Consider the following 22,006-nt stretch of genomic DNA (forward strand, 5'->3'; position numbering starts at 1 on the left):
CCAGTCGTTCAGACAAGAGATGGAATAAGTTTGGGGCTATAGAACTGGAAAAAGGACAAGTAAAGAAAATATGTTTTAAAAATTATTCATTGTCCCAAAGATATTTACAGGGCTCCCTATTATATACAAAACACTTAGTACAAAATGTTACTCAGTTTTCAAAGTGCTTATTAAGGCTGATGGAGGGAGGAAAAGACAAACACATAAATACATATTCTAAAAGGAAGGAATTATGAGAATAAAGAGTTGGAGGTATTCAGAAGGAAAAGATCATTTTTTAAGAGGTAACAATAGAGATTTCATAGAAGAAGGGTGATTTGAGCTGGGTACTGAAGGACAGAAGACAGGCTTCTCCAGTGATGAGCTGCATCAAGCACTGTAAATAGTGTGAATCATAATATTTTGCTGATAGTATTCAAGAGGTTTTTGTTCTGTTTAATTTCCTTAACCTCTGATTCAATTTGATATAATTATGTGTGCAAAGATGGTAATGCTAAGAGTCACAGAGTTTAAGAGGAAAACTAAACAACTTTCAAATTTTCCTAGAATTCCCATCCCACAAATAAAAACAAATAAGGAGTAATTAATTATTTTAAAAGTCAATAATTGGTTAAAAAAAAGAGACTTTACCCACTGAATACTTAACAGTTACAGACTAGTTTTAGAAGTTACGTCCTGTTTAATTTAACATGACTATTTCTCCAGACATGGCCCAAGGTGAAAGTCTTTTCAGACCTGAGAATGGAAGAGATTGATTAGGTCCAAGTTGCAGAAGACCTTAAAAGGTAGGTTAAGAAATGGTGACTTATTTTGTCAACAAAAGGGAAGCACTGAATTAGGGGTTAAGATTCACCTGGCAGTGGTTTGTAGGCTACATGGGAGGCTAAAAGAGCCTGCCAAGGGTAGTTGCAGTGGGAATAAAGAGAAAGGAGTACACATGGAAGAGGCTTCTAAGAGAAGATCAAGAATAGTTGATGATCCTAAGTCTAAAAAAAATATAAAAGGATTGAGATCATAAAAAAAAAAATCATAAATCAGTAGCAGAAGGACACTCTGGCAATTTATAAATACATAGAAATTAAGCAACACAGTCCTAAATGGCCAGTCAAAAAGGAAATCACAAGGGAAATCCAAAAATAATTTGAGATGAATGAAAATGAAAACATCATTTACCAAAACCCACAGAACACAAAAAAAGCAGTGACCAGAGGGAAATTTACAGCTGTCAATACCTATATTAAAAATTAAAAAGATCTTAACTCAATAACTTACAATTCCACTAGAAACTGGAAAAAGAGAAAACTAAACTCAAAACAAGGAGAAAGGAAGAAATAAAGATTTGAGTGGGAAAAAAATCAGAGAATAAAAAAATAGAGAAAATCAACAGACCCAAAATTTGGTTTTTTAAAAGACCAGAAAAATTGACAAGCCTGTAGCTAAACTGATCAAGATAAAAAAGAAAGAAGACTCAAATTATTAAAATTAGGAATGAGAAAGAGGACATAAACACTCACCTTACAGAAATTTAAGAAAATAAAATTAAAAGGTCTTTAATAAGCAATCATAAGCCAACAAATTAATCTAGCAAATTCCTAGAAAGATACAAACTACCAAAACTGACTCAAAAAGAAATAGAAAACATGAATAGAGCTATAATAAGACGCTGAGCTAATAATCAGAAAATTTTCCAAAAATAAAAAGACCAGGACCCAGGAGAAGAAGGCTTCACTAGTAGGTTCTACAGAACACTTAAAGAAGAACTAACACCAATTCTTCACAAACTCTGCCCAAAAAGAGAGAGGGAGAAAAGAAGAACTAACACCAATTCTTCACAAACTCTGCCCAAAAAGAGAGAGGGAGAGAGAGAAAGGAATGCTTCCTAACTCATTCTATGAGGCCAGTATTTTCATAACAAAACAAAGATATCACAAGAAAAAGAAAACTACAGGCCAAAGTCCCTTATGCATGTACACACAAAAATCCTCAACAAAGTTCTAGCAAACTGAATCCAGCAGCATATAAAAAGAATTATACTCCATGGTCAAGTGGGATTTATCTCAGGAATGAAAGATTAGTTCAGTATATTAAAACCAATGTAATATATTAATAAAGTAGAAAAACCCATTATGATCTCAGCTGCAAACAACAACAACAAAAAACAATCTGGCAGCAAAATCTGCACTACTGTATGATAAAAACAATCAAGAAACTAAGAATGAAAGGGAAATTCATCAACCTAATAAAGGGAAAATATACAGCTAAAACTAAATGCTGAAAGACTGAAAGCCTTCCCCTAATATCAGGAACAAAACAAGGATGTTCACCCCTGCCACTTCTTTTCAACACTGTACTGGAGATTCTAACCAAAGCAATTAGGCAAGGACAAGAAAAAGAAATGCAGATAAGAAATGAAGAAGTAGAACTATCTCTATTTGCAGATAACACAATCTTATATAAAAAAGAAGATATAAAGGTTACACACACAAAAAAAAACTATTGGTGCTAATAAACAAGTTTAGCAAAGTTGCAGGATACAAGGTCAATATACAAAAAATAATTAGACTTTATCAAAATTAAAAATATTTGTGCCTCAGGGTGCCTGGGTGCCTCAGTCAGTTAAACATCCAACTCTTGATCTCAGCTCAAGTCTTGATCCCAGGGTCATGAGTTCAAGCCCCATGTTGGGTTCCAGGAGCCAACTTAAAAAAAAAAAAAATTGTGCCTCAAATTTGTGCCTATCAAGAAAATGAAAGGATCAACCACATAATGGGAGAAATATTTGCAAATCATATAACTGAGGGTTTGGTATCCAGAATATATAAAGAACTCTTATAATTCAACAATAAAAAGACAGATCACTCAATACAAAGGGAGCAATGATCTGAATAGACATTTATCCAAACAAGATAAATACATGGACAATAAGCATTTGAAAAGATGCTCAACATAATTAGTCATTAGGGAAATGCAAATCAAAACCACAATAAGATAGAACTTCACATCTACTAGGATGACTATATATAATCAGAAAGATGCACAATAACAAGTGTTGACAAGGATGTAGAGAAATTGGAACCCTCAAACATTGTTGGTAGGAACGTAAAATCTAACAGACCTTTGGGAAACACTGTGGCAGTTCCTCAAAAAGTTAGACATAGAGTTATTATATAACCCAGCAATTCTACTCTTAGGTATATACCCAAGAGTACTGAAAACATGTTTATACAAATGTTCATAGCAGCATTATTCCTAATAGACAAAAAGTAGCAACAACACAAATGTCCATGAATGGATAAACAAAATGTGTTAGATCCATACAATGAAATATTATTTGGCCATGAGAAGGAATAAAGTATTGATATATGCTATAACATGGATGAACCTTGAAAACATCATGCTTAGTGTAAGAAGCCAGACATAAATGGATACATATTATATTATGCCACAGAGATGAAATATTCAGAATGAGGACAGAAATTGTATTAGTGACTGTCAGGGCACGTGGGAGGGGGAATGGGGAGTGACTGGTAACAGATAAAGTGTTTCTTTTGGGGGTGACAGAACTAGTGGTGATTATTGCAAAACCTTGTGAATATATTATAAGCCACTCAAATGTACACAAGAAAGTGGTGATTTTATGGTAAGTAAATTATACCTCAATGTAAAAAAATAGTTAGCAATACACTGTAATCAGTGTTATTGGCTGGAGGCAGGCTAAGGGTGATAAAGATGCAGATAATAAGCAACAGACAGAAAAAGTCACAAAGTTTTCAACTTGGCCTGGGAATGGTCCAGAACAGGAAGAGTAGCAGGTTTAGAAGAAAGAACAAGCACTGTTATGGAGATGCTGATATTCAGATGCTGACATGACATTCAACTGGAGATATACAGTATAAAATTAGTAATAAGGGCCTAGAGCTCAAAAAACATAAGATCTTGAGGCAGATGAGACAGATGAAATCATGACATTGTCAAGAATATAAAGAAGACAAACAAGAGCAAACACCTGAGAGGCCCCCACTCTTGGGAATAGTAAGAACAAGTACAGCTAGGAGGAAAAAAAAAAAAAAAAAACAGAGGCACAGGGACATAGAAAAACAGGCTTCCAGAAGGCAGGGGTGATAAACCATAGCAACTGCTGAATAGAAGCAGAGAATGAGTACTGAGAGAAGGTATTTGGGTTTGGAGTAGATATCATAATAATTTGCTAACTGTTTCTCCACTGTGGTAAGCTGATGTTCTACCTTTTAGCCATGATAAACACATTCCGGTTCACTGTTTAAAGAATGGTCAGAGTGTTCTCCCCTTAGAATCAATCAGGAAGCATCAAGAGCTACAGCAAGTCAATCTTCAACTCTCCACAAAAGTCTTCAGTAAAGGTTTTATTCTGCTCTGTACTTTGATGCCCAATTTAACAAAATTTACAGTGGTAATGTATTCCTGGACTATAACCCAAAGTTACAGATCAAGAAAATTTGTTTTATGCCCTTAAGAGGTAATCAGAGGGGGAGACGAACCATGAGAGACTATGGACTCTGAGAAACAAACTGAAGGTTCTAGAGGAGAGGGGGGTGGGGGGATGGGTTAGCCTGGTGATGGGTATTAAAGAGGGCACATTCTGCATGGAGCACTGGATGCTATGTGCAAACAATGAATCATGGAACACTACATCAAAAACTAATGTGTAATGTATGGTGATTAACATAACATAATAATAAAAAAATAAATAAATGAGGTCATTTTCTTCTCTGTGATTATGGGGTTTCATTCTATAGCTTTCATCTATTTATTTATGTTAACTAAATACTAATATTAAATAAAAATCTAAAGTTCAAGTAATTTCAGACAAAGAATTTGATTCTAAAATATTGGAGAAGAAAAGAAAATAAAGATTCAGTCTTAAACTACCAGAATACATCTCTAAGTAACTTTTGGAAATCATGAAACCATGCTGGAGTTTCATGTCCTCTGCTACCTGCAATTTGAGCTAATTTTAATGTCCTATTTATAATAACTTAATAACCCATGATAGAGACATTTTCCTGTATTGTTTCAGAGTGCATTGTCTGGCACCTACATAAGTAATTATTACATATGACTATTCCATTTTTAAGGGTCAATCCAAGATATTTAATTATCATTTGACAAGTCTAACCTCTCAATGTGATTGTAAACTCCTTTAAAGAATATCCTTCATCCCCCATCCAAAAGCAAAATGAAAGAGGTACAGTGCCTTAAATGTATTAATAGATGTCAAATATATAGTAAATGGATTAGTTGATGATCATTCCCCCCATGTATTCAACCCCATTCTCAGAGCAGAAGTAGAAACCAGACATTGAGAGAAAAAAAACTACTATCATTTTTGTTCCTGCACAATCTATGCTGTGTAGAACATCTAGATAGACAGTACAGACCAATTCAGTTAAAGACACTGTATTTAATTCTTGAACAGAAGTAATTACCAACTTGTTAAAATGGGATTTTCTAAATGCAGTTAAAATAGAGTTCCCCACCAATAACATTTTTAAATTTGTTTTCCTCCATGAAGTTTCAGAACTTTACATTTTAAGTAGAGTCTCTTTAGCAGATTCCATGTGTTTCATGACAATGGTCTGAAATATTGACAGCTCTAAGGCATCCTGGCGATTATGAAATTCTTCTACATCAACTAAACGTAATTTTCTGCAAGACATAAAAATAAACAATAATTAAGGCAGGAGATTTTTTTTTGCATTTAATATTTTTGTTAACTGAACTCCTCAAAAATATGACATTCCTAGGTTTTATCATTAAAATTTGTGTTTAATAAAATCAAATATTTAAGAACATGAGATTTTTAAAATTTTAATTTTTAAAATAATTAAAGTAATAAAATTTGATAAGAACACAATAGAAGATTATGAAATGTTACTGTGAAGTAGAACAGAGTTGAAATAACTGGGATTTGATATAAAATTCAGACTGATTTTTGTTTTCAAATTGGAACAGTTACAACAGGAAAAGAGGTAAAGCTCAAAGCTTAAGAAAGCCCGCTACTCCTGAAACAAAAATTGTACCCGCTCTGAAAAGAAAACCACCTTGCATTTTAAGGAGCCATGGAGTGGGGGAATTCTCACACCTAATTAACACCTACTGTATCAAAATCTTTTGATCCTGTGTGGTTTTGACTTTTTTTATTATGTTCAGTTAGCCAACATATAGTACATCATTAGTTTTTGAGGTAGTGTTCAACGATTCATTATTTGCATGTAACACCCAGTGCTCATCACAACACGTGCTCTCCTTAATACCCGTCACCTGGTTACCCCATCCCCCTACCCCCCTCCCTTCTGTAACCCTCAGTTTGTTTCCTGGAGTCCAGAGTCTCTCATGGTTTGTCTCCCTTATGACTTTTTTTTTTTTTTTTTAAGAACCCACAGTGCTTCCTCTAGCCAACAGCTTTCCATACAACTCCTTTTCTGACTACAATGCTATGGATCTTTGTTATATACATGATTTACACATTTAAGAAGTTTCTGTTGGGGGCTCCATGCTGGATGTGGAGCCTACTTTAAAAAAAAAAAAAAAATTCTGTTGGGGAAACTGGACAGCCACATGCAAAAGAATGAAACTGAACCCCTATCTTACACCATACACAACAATTAACTCAAAATGGATTAAAGACAGGAATGTAAGACCTGAAACCATAAAACTCCTAGAAAAAAACATTGGTATGCTCCAGGACACAAGCATTGGCAATGATTTTTTTGGATCTGATGCCGAAAGCAAAGGCAACAAAAGCAAAAAATGAACAAGTGGGACTACATCAAACTAAAATGCTTCTGCACAACAAAATTCAACCATTAACAAAATGAAAAGGTGATCTATTGAATGGGAGAAAATATTTATTTGCAAACCTTTTACTGATAAGGGGTTAATATCAAAAATTTATAAAGAACACATACAACTCAATAGAAAAAAATCTGATTAAAAAATGGGCAGAGGATCTGAATAGACATTCTTCCAAAGAAGACATACAGATGTCTAACAGGTGAAAACATGTTCACATTACTAATCATGAGGGAAATACAAATCAAACCACAATGAGATTATCACCTCACACCTGTTAGAAGGGATATTAAAAAAGGATAGGAAATAACAAGCGTTGGTGAGAATGTGAACAAAAGAGAATCCTTATGCACTGTTGGTGGAAATGTAAATTGGTGCAGCCACTATGGAAAACAATATGGAGGTTCTTCAAAAAATAAAGAATAAAACTACCAGATTATTACCCAGCAATTCTACTTCTGGATATTTATCTGAAGAAAATGAAAACACTAATTCAAAAACATACATGCACCTCCATGTTCATTGCATTATTTATAATAGCCAAAACATGGAAACAACCTAAATGTCCATTGATGGATAAAGAAATGTGGTATATATATACACAATGGAATATTATTCAGCCATAAAACAGAATGAAATCTTGCCATTTGAGACACCATGGATGGCCCCTAAGGCATTATGCTAAGTGAAGTAAGTGAGACATAGAAAGACAAATACCTTTATAATCTCCTACCTGCAATCTAAAACAACAAAAACTGAGCTCATGGATATGGAGAACAGATTGATGGTTGCCTGAGGCAGGGGACGGAGGGTGGGCACCATAAGGCTTCACTTTCTTAGACATCTTCCTTTTATTTTTATTTTTTTAAGATTTTATTTGTCAGAGAGAAAGAGCACAAGCGGGGGGAGTGGCAGGCAGAGGGAGAAGCAGGCTCCCCGCTGAGCAAGGAGGCCTATGAGGGACTCGATTCCAGGACCCCGGGATCATGACCTGAGCCAATGGCAGACACTTAACTGACTGAGCCACCCCGGTGTCCCGACATCTTCCTTTTATATTCAACTACTGTAATTCGTAGCCTGTGGTAATTTCCACATATACGTACACACATGCTATACACGCATCTTCATATATACACACTATTTTTCAAGCAAAAATACCTGTATGCTGTGTAGCTTGTGACTGTATTACAGATGCTATCTCTGACATTCAGTGGTCTCTGTCAATCTAACTACTGAAGGACATGAACTTGCACATTCCCATCTCCAAACATCCCCTTCAGGTTTCCACACTCATGCATTTGTGCAGTCATTCAGATGACTTTTGCATTACCATTCCCCAGCCCACTGCCACACATAGAGATGTTCCATATTCTCAAGACCTGCTGAGATTCAGGACAAACTGTCACCTACAGGAAGGATGCCCTTTATGTTCAATGCTGGCTCCTACTCCGAGGGGCAGTACCCTTGACTGCCCGCCCCATTCAACATTCACATAAAGTAAAAATGACTCATGTCTACAAGGGCAACTTTGGAGTTGGTGGAGTCCTCTTCCTACCCACAGACTGCAAAGCTTCTTTCTCATTTGTCTTCACCCCAGATGCCCTGAGGTTTTCCTTCAGTTGCTGCTACTAATACTTCTGCCACTATGACCATGGGCACCAAGTTTGGACACATCCATTGTTGACTGGTTTTTGAGCTCAACTTTGTTCCCTTTTTCTTCCCCTTCCTCCTCTCATTTTCTTGTCTCTTGCCTCCTGACATGGTCCAACAAAGTCTAGCCCTTTATGGATGATACTAGGCACTGTAGCCTCATCCCCCAGCATCCAACGCAGTGTGTCCTGGCAGTTCCAAAGATATCCATATCTGTGAATGGATATAAAATAAAACAACTCTGGTGGTGTTGTAAAAATGAAATGTATCACTGTATGCAAACATCCTTTGTGAGGGTGATACTACATAGTATGACCTCATTACTACATGCAAAATTAAATCATGGGTCTTGTCAGGAGAGGGATATTCAAAAGAGAAGAAATGAGAAGAACACGGGCAAGGAGAAAGCCTCTTCCTATTCCAGAAGCCAAATTCAAGCAAAGAAATCTACATTATACAACAGAAAGCTGAAAGATGTTTTCTAACAGTATGCAATCTGACCAACAAAAGCCATTTTTATGCTATGTATATGTGTGCATGTGTGTGGATACACATATGTATTTGATAATATGAGCACAAAGAAAAATAAGGAAAGATATCCCACTAGATGGTTATCATGGGTCTTTGGCTGGGCTGGTGGAAAGGAGGACAGAGATGAGGAAAAGAAAGGCTGGTGGAAGTCAGGCAAAGTAAGACTAGACTTAAAATGTATATATGATCACATTTACATGTTTATATAAAGTTACATATGTAGCTGCATATTTAATTAAAATTTGATTTTAAAAAGGCAGACAGGGACAGAGTGAGGGAGGCAAGAGGCCTTGGACAGCACAGGTCATTCTACCTGTGGGAAAACAGAGTCCCAGCAAGGACAAGGGGTGAACAGAGAGCCTATAATCAAATGATGGCAGAGCCCAGGCAAGGAGCTCGGCTTCCTGCAGCGGACGTCAGGGGTAGGGCTAGAAGTGGCAGGCTAAAGATCCTAACTCTGGAAGGAGTTCAGAGAAGTTGGTCAGGGAGGTGCCCCTAGTGCGTGTCCCGGGGTTTCCCAGGGTGGGGCCAACAGCTGCCTTCCGGCACGGCCACAGCTCTTAGCACCACTCTAAAGACAGCCGATTTCCTTTTGCTGGTTTTGGGAGGCAGAAAAATGTGCTCACTTGCTGTGCCCTCCTGCCTGCAGAACAACACATGCGGTAGAAACCAGGAGACCCTGGAGAGCGGGTCACTTGTCACCGGAGCTGCAGCTGTGGGGATTGAAAAGGCTGGGGCAGGGCTGGTAAGACCACCTGAGAGACAAGGTGCCTCCTCTAGCATAAGGCAGGACTGATTGGGGTTTTGAGGTTCCTGAAGGGAGGCCTTGTATAAGAAAAATAAATATAAATCTGTATTACTTTTGCACATTTTATAAAACCTGTGTCCCCAGGTGCATGTTGCTAGGATGCTCCCCGTGCCTTGGAAGAGGTCATGCAAGGGTGGGGGGAATATGAAGCAGGAGCTTCTGAACTGTGTGATCAACTGGCCTCAGCCTGAGAAGCAAGCATGTCAGCTCCACGGCGCCCACCAGCATCCACATGCAGCTGTGCCAAGCACTTGCTACGTGTAGGGGTACCGTCCCCGCTGTGACAGTGTCCAGGAGCTGATGCATAACCTCCAGCTGTCACCAAGGAACTTTAACTCATGCCATTCAGGTAGACTATGTTTCCTAGGTTCCTACACCATCTAGATGACTGTAGCAGCTAATGGTCTGTGGGATTTAAAATAAAGCATGACACTTCAGCCCCTTAACTGTGATTACCCCTTAAAGTCTGTGTAGTAATGAGGTATGGGATGTGTGGGGCATAGTTGGGTTAGAGGTCAAAGGCAATGTTCATGATTTACTCTACCTCTACATTGCTGATTTAAAACCATGTTTGAATACTGATGGTAAGTTTGTAGTTATTTCTTTTTATTTGCAGTTAAAATAGTAAAAGAAATAATTGAGGTGGGACAAAATAGCTTTTATCGCCCTTTTAAAAAGAAGCTTGAGAAGGCCAGAAATACTCACTTAAAAGTACTGTGCCATAAATCTAGCACAGCCAACATTGTGGGGTTCATTGTGTTCAAGTGATCCTTAATATAATTGCTTGCAGCTAAAAAAGATTTCCTCCAAGGTTTTGGAAGAACTTCCATTCTGAAAACAAAGAAAAAATAATCAGCTATCTCTAAAAATCAGAAGAAAGTATTGTTACTGTGTACTTTTTGAGTAATAATGGTTTCTTTTTTTTCTTTAGAGAGAGAGAGTGGGGAAAGAGGGGCAGAGGGAGAGAGAGAACCTTAAGCAGGCTCCACACCCAGCACAGAGCCTTGGGACTCGGGACTCAGTCTCACAACCCTGAGATCCTGACCTGAGCTGAAATCAAGAGTGGGTCGCTTAACCCACTGAGCCACCCAGGCACCCCAATAATAGTTTCATTTTAATAAAAAATATTATGTATCCCTTACAGTAAAAACAAAACACATAATTATGTATTAAGATACATGAAGGCCATACTTTCTATGGTCTAAGTCATATAATTTTAGAATAATTAACACATACGAAATTATACTTGAATCTTTTTTTTTTAAGATTGATTTATTTGAGAGAGAGCGAGCGCACAATCAGGGGGAAGGGGCAAAGGGAGAGGGAGAAGCAGACTCCCCACTGATCAGGGAGCCCCACACAGAGCTCAATCCCAGGACCACAAGATCATGACCTGAACTGAAGGAAGAAGCTCAACTAACTGAGCTATCCAGGCACCCCTGAATCTTTTTTTAAATTTTATTTATTTAAATAATCTCTACACCCAACATGGGGGCTCAAACTCACAACCCCAAGGTCAAGAGTCACATGCTCTTCTGACTAAGCCAGCCAGGTGCCCCATAGACTTGAATCATAAGGTAACTATTTTTCCTTTAAATACTTGATCAAGTTCACAAATAACTCGAAATGATCAAATAGAAACAGTAACCAGCTTTTTTTCATATACATCTTGAAAGACTTAATTTCAATACACAAAATGTTTAAATTTGGGTGTTTGGTTTTTTTTAAAACATTTTAAAAATATAGTCCAGGCTGCCTGTGGAAATCCCCTACAACTTAACTTCTGTTAATGTATAAAGGACACTTCCAAAATCACCAACGCTAACGTCCTTATTTGAAGACATTTACTCTGTAACTTCTATGACTTAAATAGTCATCCTTAATACATTAAAAATATGCCATTTTCATCTTTCAGCGTATATTTAAACATTTATATTTTATGCATACAATTTTTTTATTGTCATGATTTTAAACACTTAATCTTGCTTTATTATATAATAAGCTTAACTCAGTGTTTCAATTATAGTCATACCACTTTTACAATTACAAAAGATGATTTTTGTCTCTTCCCAGGAGAAAAGCTATTCTCCACATAAGATATGTTGGAAATGACTGCATAATTTTTTCTTGCAATTATAGGAAAACAATCTGAGGCACTTTTAAATAATATGAAAGAAGCAAAACTGAATTATTTACTAAATCATAAAAATATAAGTTCTATTCTTCAAACTATTTAAGAGACTTATTCCTAAATGTTAATTATTTAGGGAAAATATATAGCAAGTGTATTTTTCTATTATGTGTCCTATATTTTAATCTATGTAATTATATTCTATATTCTATATTCTATATACACACATATTTCCTGTAATGTTCCCAGTATGATTTTGTGCATTCCAATTGCCATCAAGCTCTTATATCCCTATTATATCTGAAGCCTGTGCTAGTAGCCATCGAAATACAAAGATCTATATCAGGTTCTTTCACCAGGGTACTTATGTTTTAACCACATAGGTATCCATCTGTCTATCCATCCATCTACCCATAGATTTGTAAACAGAACGTATTAGGGCTTAAATACATAAACATAATAAGAATAATCAGTTGTATATATGAAGTATGTAAGTCATAAATATATATATGACAAATATAACCAGTGTATAAATATATACACAGGAACAGTCATATAATCAATATTCTTAGAGAAACTTGGTCACTTACTCTGCACGATGGGGTAGAATTTCATCTGTTTTTTTATCATCTTCTTTTTCCCTAGGATCTTTCAAAACAAAATCAACTAAAAGAAAATTGAAAAGTTCTGATAAATATCCTTATATCAATTATGGCATATTCCAAGCAATTGCAAAACTAATTCCACTAAAAGCAATTATTTAAATTATGTTATTTAAAATAATGGAGCCATTTGTGCATGTATGACAATAAAAATACTTATGGAAAACCTATGATGTCTGTGTCTTTGAGAGTTTATGTTCCCTCTCTTAACAACAGGTCCCTATTATTTCATTTGAAAGTAATAATTGGTTTCAAAATTACATTTTCCTTCATAGCTATTCTACCAAAAGTAGTATTCATTGAAGGCCAGCAATACAGAATCATAGTAGTTTCCTTTCACTGAGGAAACTTACATACTGTTTTGTTTTCTTTTAAGTTGCATATAACAATCCTGTTAAAAAATCAGTAAAGGGAGCTACTTCTACTTCTATCTTCTGTGGCCATTAACTCACAGTTAATTCTAATTTTCCTACCTTTAAGATGCTCTTTCTAAAATACCAATGTGTTAACATCCGTCTGTTTAAAATCCTTTGGTGGCTCTGCTTTAACTATGAATGCTTTAAAAAGGCATAGAAGGCCCTTCAGATTCTGTCCCCTTCCCAAATGCACCCTATGCTTTGGCCGTCACAGCTGCTTGCAAGCCTGAAGAGCCTTTCATGCGTGTCTGCCACAGTTCACACCATTTTCTCGGTGAGAGCACTCCCTTGTGTTCAGTTTGTGTTTCAAGATGGTTCAGGCACATCCAGAGTTCTTCCTACCACCTCAGGCACGAGCGTCTCTCCCTTACAACATGTCCTCCATTTCCCTCCTTATTGAGCCTACTGCTCTACTTTGTAATTAGTGATTTGTCCCTCTCCATCATTTCAACAATGAACTCCTTGGGAGCAAAGATTTGACTTTTCATTTTTAAATTACCAGGACACTCAATAAGAGTCTTAAATACGGTAAATGCCCTCCTACCCAAAAGGTCCCCAGACAACTCCAAAACACGAGGATTTCTCCAGCTTTGGACACAGCATCAATTGTATCAGTTTTACAATCCCAATTAATTGGAGAACTTCTTTTAAAAGTATAGATTCAAAGGCCCTGCCCCCAGAGATTTTAATTCAGATAGATTCAGAAATCAGTATGTGAAAAATGATTCAGATGATTAGTCAGTCTTAGAAACCAGTGGTCTATACCAGGAATCAGCAAACTTTTTATGTAAAGGGCTTGAATATAAATATCTTCAATTTTATGAACTACAAGGTCTCCATCACAAGTAGTCATCTCTGCTCTTATAGATCCAAAGCAGCCACAAACCATGTGCAAATGAATGCGTAGGACTGTATTCCAATAAAATTTATTTACAAAAACAGGCAGTGAGCCAGAATGGACCTGCGAGCTGTAGTTTGTCAACCTTTGGTCCATAACAACAATTTTTAATTAATCACCTTCTAATTTATGTTATCAATAATATTAATGTTAATTAAATAATTAAATTTTAGAATTTCTTCAGTTCTGTCCTTTACTGAGTGGATACAGCCCTACAAAAAAAAAAAAGATGGAGTTTAAATTTTTTTTGCTGTACTTAATTAATGAAACTTGCCTAAGATCTTAAGCAATGAAATAGAAATGCAAAAAGCGGAATAAATGTAATAATTTCAAGTGTAGGTATTAACATTCAATTAATAAGACACATTCAAATTAGAAAACAAAAATACTGATTTACCTATGGATTTTTTTACACTAAGAAGATAGTCTTCTCTCATTTCATCAGATAATGCAAGTATGCTGTTGGTGAGGACTTTCAGATGTTGGGGGACTAAATTCAGTACATGTTCTAGCCAAGAATCTTCCATTGGGGCTACATGGTCTGTATCAATTCCATGGTGAATATAATAGTAATACCTCTGCATAAAGAAGATGGAGAAATATAGATGGGTTTAGTCCTATAATGAAAGAAGTGTTTTCATCAAAAATAAAACTACTGAGCAAAAATCAAAGTTTTAGGCAAACAAAGTATTTACAAATCATAAAAAAGTATTTTGTGTAATTCGTGGAGGAATTGAGATCCCCTAAATTAAAAAAATATATAGGGCATTTCATGAAAATTAAAGCTCTTACCTCAGTTCATAACTACAATGTAAAATATCAAGTTATATTACCAAATATGATGTACTAAGAAGAACACATGCTGAAGCAGAATTTAGTGCTTTATAAATGTGTGAAAATGTGGCAAATTAGTTTTTGTCCTTTTATTATTGATAATCAAGTCGATCTTACAAGCTGCAAGTGAATCAATATCTCTACACATTAAGCTTAGAAATCTATGGCAGGATTTAGGAAATTTCCAGTTGGCCAATTAATAGTCCATATTATAATTTTACAGCTGCTATTAAATGTGTACATAAGATATTCATTTTAAGACATGATAGTATTTCTCTAACAATAGACATTTAACTTTGATATATTTTCATAAATTTTTACATGTCACTTTTAGAAAAATTTTAAACATCCAAGTAGTTTTTCCAAATACTTTCAAATTAGTAATGTGTCTTTGATATTTACATTTTTAGAAATTCTCCTATATTTGAAAACTAGATTATATTTCTAAAGTAAGTTAATATACTTTGTAAAGTGTACATTATATAAGATAGTTTCTCATAGAAGAATAAAGACACATAAAAGTTATACAGGACTGAGGCTCATTCTAACAAAGGAAGCAGGTAAATGAGATTCTTTTGTTGTGGTCTTAGATGGCAAGGGAGAGAATGATTTCCCCCATTAATCCCATAGAGCAATTTTGTGGAACTCCGTATTTACTCCTATGTCCACAGAGTTCCACAAGAGAGGAGCACAGAGTAAGCTCAAAGGTTTAAAAGCATCTTCAAGTGCTTCTTTTACATTCAAGTATACTGACAAAAGAGACAGCCCATTACCAAGATGTCCTTCTCTATTGCAGAAGTGGTCGGTTTTGGAAACATGCTTTCATCAGGGCTAGCTGAGTCTAACACCGCATCTTGTTGCCTAAGAAAATGATAAACACACTATTCAATCGTACACGAAGGGCAGTTAGAATATACATCAGTGGATATACACTTGACCCTGGAACAACTCAAGTTTGAACTGTACGGGTTCACAGACAGTTTTTTACAGTAGAGTGTTGTAAATGTAATTTATGATTTTCTAAATATTTTCTTTAGCTTATTGTAAAAATACAGTACATAATACATATAACAAAAAAATGTGTAAAATGACTGTTTATATTATCAGTAAGGCTTCTGGTCAACAGCAGGCTATTAGTAGTTAAATTTTTGGAGAGTCAAAAGCTATATGTGAATTTTCAACTGTGGTGGGGGTCAGTGCCCCTAACCCCTAAGTTGTTTAAGGGTCTACTGTCAAAACTTCAGGACTGTCTTCTACTAAATCTTAAGAAAAAAATGAATTGTTGAACATTTTATTAATAGTGCATATAACACATATTTGTCTGATACCACATTCCACCCAGAACACTTTCTCTTTATTCATAAAGAGACACTTCTTTGGAAGTGATTTGCAAGACCGAATCCAGAGGCTACATTCTTCTTGATGACTTTACTCATTCTTCCTCATTACTCCAAACTCAAGCTCTCTCTTCTTTGAAATGTTATAAGAGCGCTCTTGCATTATTACTAAAATATGTATGGTTATTTATAAATAAGGTATTTAAAAGAGCACTGATGTAGTTTTGCCAAAGACAGATACATTCTTGAATAGATCGTTTCTCAGATATCTAGAGTTATACAGTGTAAGCTCGCAAAGAGTAACATAGTTTATATGTTCCTATGTATTTATTATTGGCTAACTGTCCATAAATGGACAATGTGGATAGCTGTAATTCAATTCAAACTGTATACAAGATACAAGTCACATTTTTTTAAAATCACATGTGTCTTTATTTTTTTAAAGATTCCACTTATTTGAGAGAGAGAGGTGGGGGAGAGAGAGCACAAACCGGGGCGGGGTGGGGCAGCAAAAGGAGAGGGAGAAGCAGGCTCCTCACTGAGTGGGGAACCCGATGCAGGATCGATCCCAGGACCCTGGGATCATGACCTGAGCCCAAGGCAGACACTTAACTAAGTGAACCACACAGGTGCCCCTACAGGCCACAGTTTATGACTTCTTCTGGGGCACCACAGTGGAGAAAGACATAGGTCACATGTTCATGAAAAATAAGAATTTATTCTCGGAGAGCTTTAACTTCTTTATCATTGACTGTATCAAGCTCTGGATCCTGAGACTTCATCTGGGATGGATACAAGTCAGCGATGCTATATAATAAAATAGTCCCTCCCACTAACTGTTCAGTGAGTGGAGACTGGAGGTTTATTGAATATCTGTCTGAGAGACCATACTAAGAGAGGTGCCAGGATGCATCTTCTAAATTAGTTTGTCTTTTGCAAATCCAGGAATCAAATATTTTGTGAACTTTACAATCATTCTTTTCAATTATATGAAACAGGGAAAAGAGCCAATGCAATGTCTCAGGTAATGTCTCAGTTTAGTTCAGTACATAGTGGGTGTTCAATAAATGTTTATCAAATGAGGGAATATGAATATAAAAGCAGTGGAAGATCTTCAAGGTGTTCTGTAGCTGGAGTGAGAAGGGTTGATTATTCTAACTACAAAAGTGGTCTTTTCTCATTATTTTGATTGTAAAGTGTTACTAATGGGACAGTAATGGACCAGAAATTAGGACACCTGCATGCAGATTCTGCCACCCTAAAGTGTATGACCCTAATAACTGTGTTGTTGATGTTTTTTAATGGCAGAAATGCTCATGTTATATACCTTGCTGAACCCAAAGAACATAATAAGTTTCATCCTCTGTATGAGTAATGCCTGCCTAAAAGAGCAAGGTCAGGGGAGGTGAGGAGGAAGAAGGCTGGGGGCTACGGGGGCAGCTGCAGAAGCTTTTACAGTAATCATGAAGATCTTTCAGCTTTAAAACTCTAGGATTCAGTCATTCTGTGGCTACAGGCAAAGATTCTGCTTGCTGGAAACAATAATAAAAACTTTTTTATTGATCACCTACTTAGGCCCTCAATAGTTTCACATACATTATCTCTAATCCTCACACCTATTGTTAGAGTAGACAGAGAAATTATTCCCACTTCACAGATGAGACATTGAATGTCAAGTTCACTAACTTCCCCTTTGTCACAGTTAATTAAGTACAAAAAATAAGGATTTGCCCATCCATATGTGCTTCTAAACTGCCATGCTCTTTCCAGCAGAACAATATTCCTTTCAGAAATAAATCAATATAGGAGACATTTTACCTGACTAAAGAGAAAATATGGTGTGCCTTATTTCCTGAAAATGAAAACTATATTGATTTTCTCTTTATTTAATCAATAGTGATTTTGAGTCAAGATGGTAGCAAAAACATCCTTTTTTTCAAGTTTTCTTGTGAACACGGTAGTAATTTTAACCAATGATTGTAAAGAGACTAGAGGGTCATCAGCTGAGGAGATATTTCAACAAATTTCTGAAACATGGAGAGAAGAAAGAGGACAGATAAAACAGGGTTGAAAACACCATAGCCCCTAACTCATGCAGGAAAGCAACCAATCCACCTAGGAGATCCTTGGAAAAGGCTCTGGTCTTGTAGTCAGCAGGTGCTAAAGGAGAAAATGAGTAGAATGGCTGAAAATAAGGAAGTTATCTCAAATTTATGCCAGCAAATTAGACAACTTAAGTGAAAACGAGATTCCTAAAAATCAAAAATACCAAACATGACTCAAGAAGAAAGAAAATCTGAATAGATACATATCAAGTTAACTAATTAAATTAGTAGTTAATAATCTTCCCACAAAGAAAACTTCAGGTCCAGATGGCTTCAAAAATTTCTATCCAGGGACCCCTGGTAGTTCAGTCGTTTAAGCATCCAACTCTTGTTCTCACTTTAGGTCTCGATCTCATGATCGTGAGTTCAAGCCCGACATTGGGCTCCACACTGGGCATGGAGCCTACTTTAGAAAAAGTTCCATCAAAGGAGGAGGAAATAATACTAATTCTACCTAAACCCATTCAGAAAACAAAGGAGGTAAAAACACTTCCCAACTCGTTTTGAGGCCTAACGCCAGGCATGACAACAAAAGTACAGACCCATATTAGCATAGACTTGAAAATTCTTAACAAAATATTAGCAAATCAAATCCAGCAACATACAAAAAGTATTATACATAATGACTAAGTGAAAGGAATGCAAGCTTTAACATGAAAAGCAATTAATGTAATATACTATTTTAAAAGATTAGGGGCGCCTGGGTGGCTCAGTCGTTAAGCGTCTGCCTTCGGCTCAGGTCATGGTCCCAGGGTCCTGGGATCGAGCCCCGCATCGGGCTCCCTGCTCCGTGGGAAGCCTGCTTCTCCCTCTCCCACTCCCCCTGCTTGTGTTCCCTCTCTCGCTGTGTCTCTCTCTGTCAAATAAATAAATAAAATCTTAAAAAAAAAAAAAAAGATTAAAGGATAAAAACCTAATTCTCATTTCAATGGACACTGAAAAAGCATTTGACAAAAATCCAGCACTCATTTATGATAACATCTCTCAACCAGCTAGACAAAAAGGATCTTTTTCAACCTGATAAAGGGTATCTTAAAAACCTACAGCTAACATCCTACATAAACGTGAAAGACTGAATGCTTTTCCACTACGACTGGCAAGTCCACTATCACCAATTCTATTCAACAATATGCTGGAAACTAACAAGTGCAAAATGGGAAGTGAGAAAAATGAAAGGCATCGGAAATGAAGTAAAAGTCAACATAATCGTATATACAGGAATTTCCATGGAATCTATTAAAAACCTGCAGAACTGGTAAGCAAGTTTTAGTAAGGTCTTAGGATGTGAGGCCGGTAAGTAAAAATCAATTGATTTTTCTATATACTGGCAAGGAACAATCAGAAAATTAAATAATTCCATCCACATCAAAAAATACTTAAGATATTTTTAAAAGAAGTACAAGATTCATACATTAAAAAATACAAGACACTGTTAAGAGCAGTTAAAGAAAAGCTAAATAAGTGAAAAGAAATAACAGGTTTATGAGCCAGAAGACTCGATATTATTGAAATGGCAATTATCCCAAAATTGACCTACCGATAACAATGCAATTGGATACTAAATCCTAGGTTGTTGTTTTGTTTTGTTTTTCAAAAACTGAGAAGCTAGTCTTCACATGTTTGAAAATGCAAAATACCTAGGATAGCCAAAACAATTTTGAAAATGGATAGTAAATGTTGTGAATTTAAACTAATTTGAAACTTTACTATAAAGCTCGAGTGATCAAGACAGCATGGCAGTGAGGTAAAGATGGACATATAGAGCAAGGGAACAGAAATAGAACCCCTTATATGCTCAAATGATTTTTGACAAAGGTGCCAAGGTAATTCAATGGGAATAGTCTTTTCAACAAAGGGGCTGAAACATTTGCATATCTATATGAAAAAAAAAATCAAATCTCAACCTTAGCTCATACCATAGATATGCCATTAAACTAAATCATGTACATAAGTATAAGAGCTAAAACTATAACCTTCTAAGAAAACATGGGAGAAAAATCTTGTGATAGGAAAGGATTCTTAGATACGACTCCAAAAGGACCAACAAAAGAAAAAATTGATAAATTGAGCTTCCTTAAAATTTAAAGCTTTTACTTTCCCAAAAAATACCATTAAGAAAAAGAAGAGATAAGACACAGACTGGAAGAAAATACTTGCAAAAGATAAATCTGATAAAAAGACTGTATAGGAAATATATCAAGAGCTCTTAGAATGTATTAATAAAAAGATAACCCAATTTAAAAATGGGCAAAAGATTTAAACAGACACTTCAAAGAAGTTACATGAATGTCAAACCACCACCAGAAAAGACACCTATCATCATTAGTCATTAGGGATATACAACCTAAAGCCATAATGAGATAAAATAACACATCTACTAGAATGGTTTTTGTTTTGTTTTGCCTATCCTAGCCAAAGTGTGGGCAAGGATGTGGAAAAACTAGAAACTTCTCCATACACTGTTTGTGGGAATGTAAAATGGCATAGCCACTTGGAAAACAGTTTAGCAAAGTCTTTGAAAATTAAACATATACTACTATACAATTGAGCATTTCTATACTTTGGCATCTACCCAGGAGAAATGAAAACACATATCCACAAAAAGACTTGCACTTAGATGTTCATAGCAGCATTTTCAAATAGCCCAAAACCAGAAACAATAAACAAAATGAAAGGATTTTAAAAACATACATAACGTATAATTCCATTTATATGAAATTTTAGAAAAGATTAAACTTTTAAAAACAGAACACAGATCAATGATTCCCTGGGGCAACCAGTGGCAAGGAGAATTAACTGAAATGGGCATAATGTTTAACAGATGATAGAAATATTCTAAACCTAGATTTTGGTTAAGGTTGCACAGCCATAAAAATTTACTGAAATTCATTCAATTGTCCATTTAACCTGGATGAATTTAATGGTATGTAAATTATAGCTCAGTAAAGCTGTTTTTAAGCCTACCTAGAAGGCTTTGAAAATAAAATGTTCAGGAAAAAAAAAAAGACGAGTTGACAGAATATAAATACATTGCAAATAAAGTAATGACAAATAGAGTGACATAGGCTTCTCATCAACAGTAATACATGCCGTGGTGACTACAGTTGATATTAGTATATTGTATGATTGAAATTTCCTAAGAGTAGAACCCAGGCGTTCTGACAAAAAAAAAAAAAAAAAAAAAAGCTGAAGATGGGAGGTGATCTATGTGTTAACTTGATTGTGGGAATCTTTCACTTTATATATATATATATATATTCTCACATTATAAACTCTAAATATATTCTAATTTTATTGGTCGGGGCACCTGGATGGCTCAGTCGGTTAAGCGTCTGCCTTCCGCTCAGGTCATGATCCCAGGGTCCTGGGATTGAGCCCCGCATCAGGCTCCCTGCTCAGTAGGGAGTCTGCTTTTCCCTCCTGCTCCCCCTGCTGGTGCTCTCTGTCTCTGTCAAATAAATAAAATCTTTTAAGAAATTTTTTTATTTGTCAATTATACCTTAATAAAGCTGGGGGAAAATAATACATGCCAAAAAATAATGGTTAATATTTTTCAATCTAATGTTTTCAGGTGTATGGTAAAAATTATGATTATCATTTAATTTTATAGCCAACTTAGCCATTAATTCAAGAGTAAGGACAAAACAGAGAACTTTACAGAGATGAAAAATCTCAACTTTACTCCTCCTCATAGATCCTCACTGAAACAACTATTGGAGGATGAACTTCAGCAAAAAAGAAAATGCACTCAGAAGTGAAGAGTGGAATGCAAAGACAATTTCCTAAAGAATTAGATAACACAT

The 22,006-nt window shown here is 35.8% G+C and overlaps 1 protein-coding gene across 1 annotated transcript in view; it reads right to left on the reverse strand.

The window, feature by feature from the left end:
- Positions 1-22,006, reverse strand: part of DNAH7 (dynein axonemal heavy chain 7) — a 261,052-nt gene that overhangs the window by 213,053 nt on the left and 25,993 nt on the right. The window contains exons 6-10 of the mRNA XM_078071131.1: positions 15,535-15,622; positions 14,325-14,505; positions 12,542-12,617; positions 10,526-10,651; positions 5,566-5,685 (exon numbers count right to left, since the gene is read on the reverse strand). Of these exons, the coding sequence (XP_077927257.1) occupies positions 5,566-5,685; positions 10,526-10,651; positions 12,542-12,617; positions 14,325-14,505; positions 15,535-15,622 (591 nt within the window). The remainder of the gene's footprint in view (positions 1-5,565; positions 5,686-10,525; positions 10,652-12,541; positions 12,618-14,324; positions 14,506-15,534; positions 15,623-22,006) is intronic.

Source organism: Halichoerus grypus, chromosome 4, assembly GCF_964656455.1.
Source record: "Halichoerus grypus chromosome 4, mHalGry1.hap1.1, whole genome shotgun sequence".
Lineage (NCBI taxonomy): Eukaryota > Metazoa > Chordata > Mammalia > Carnivora > Phocidae > Halichoerus > Halichoerus grypus.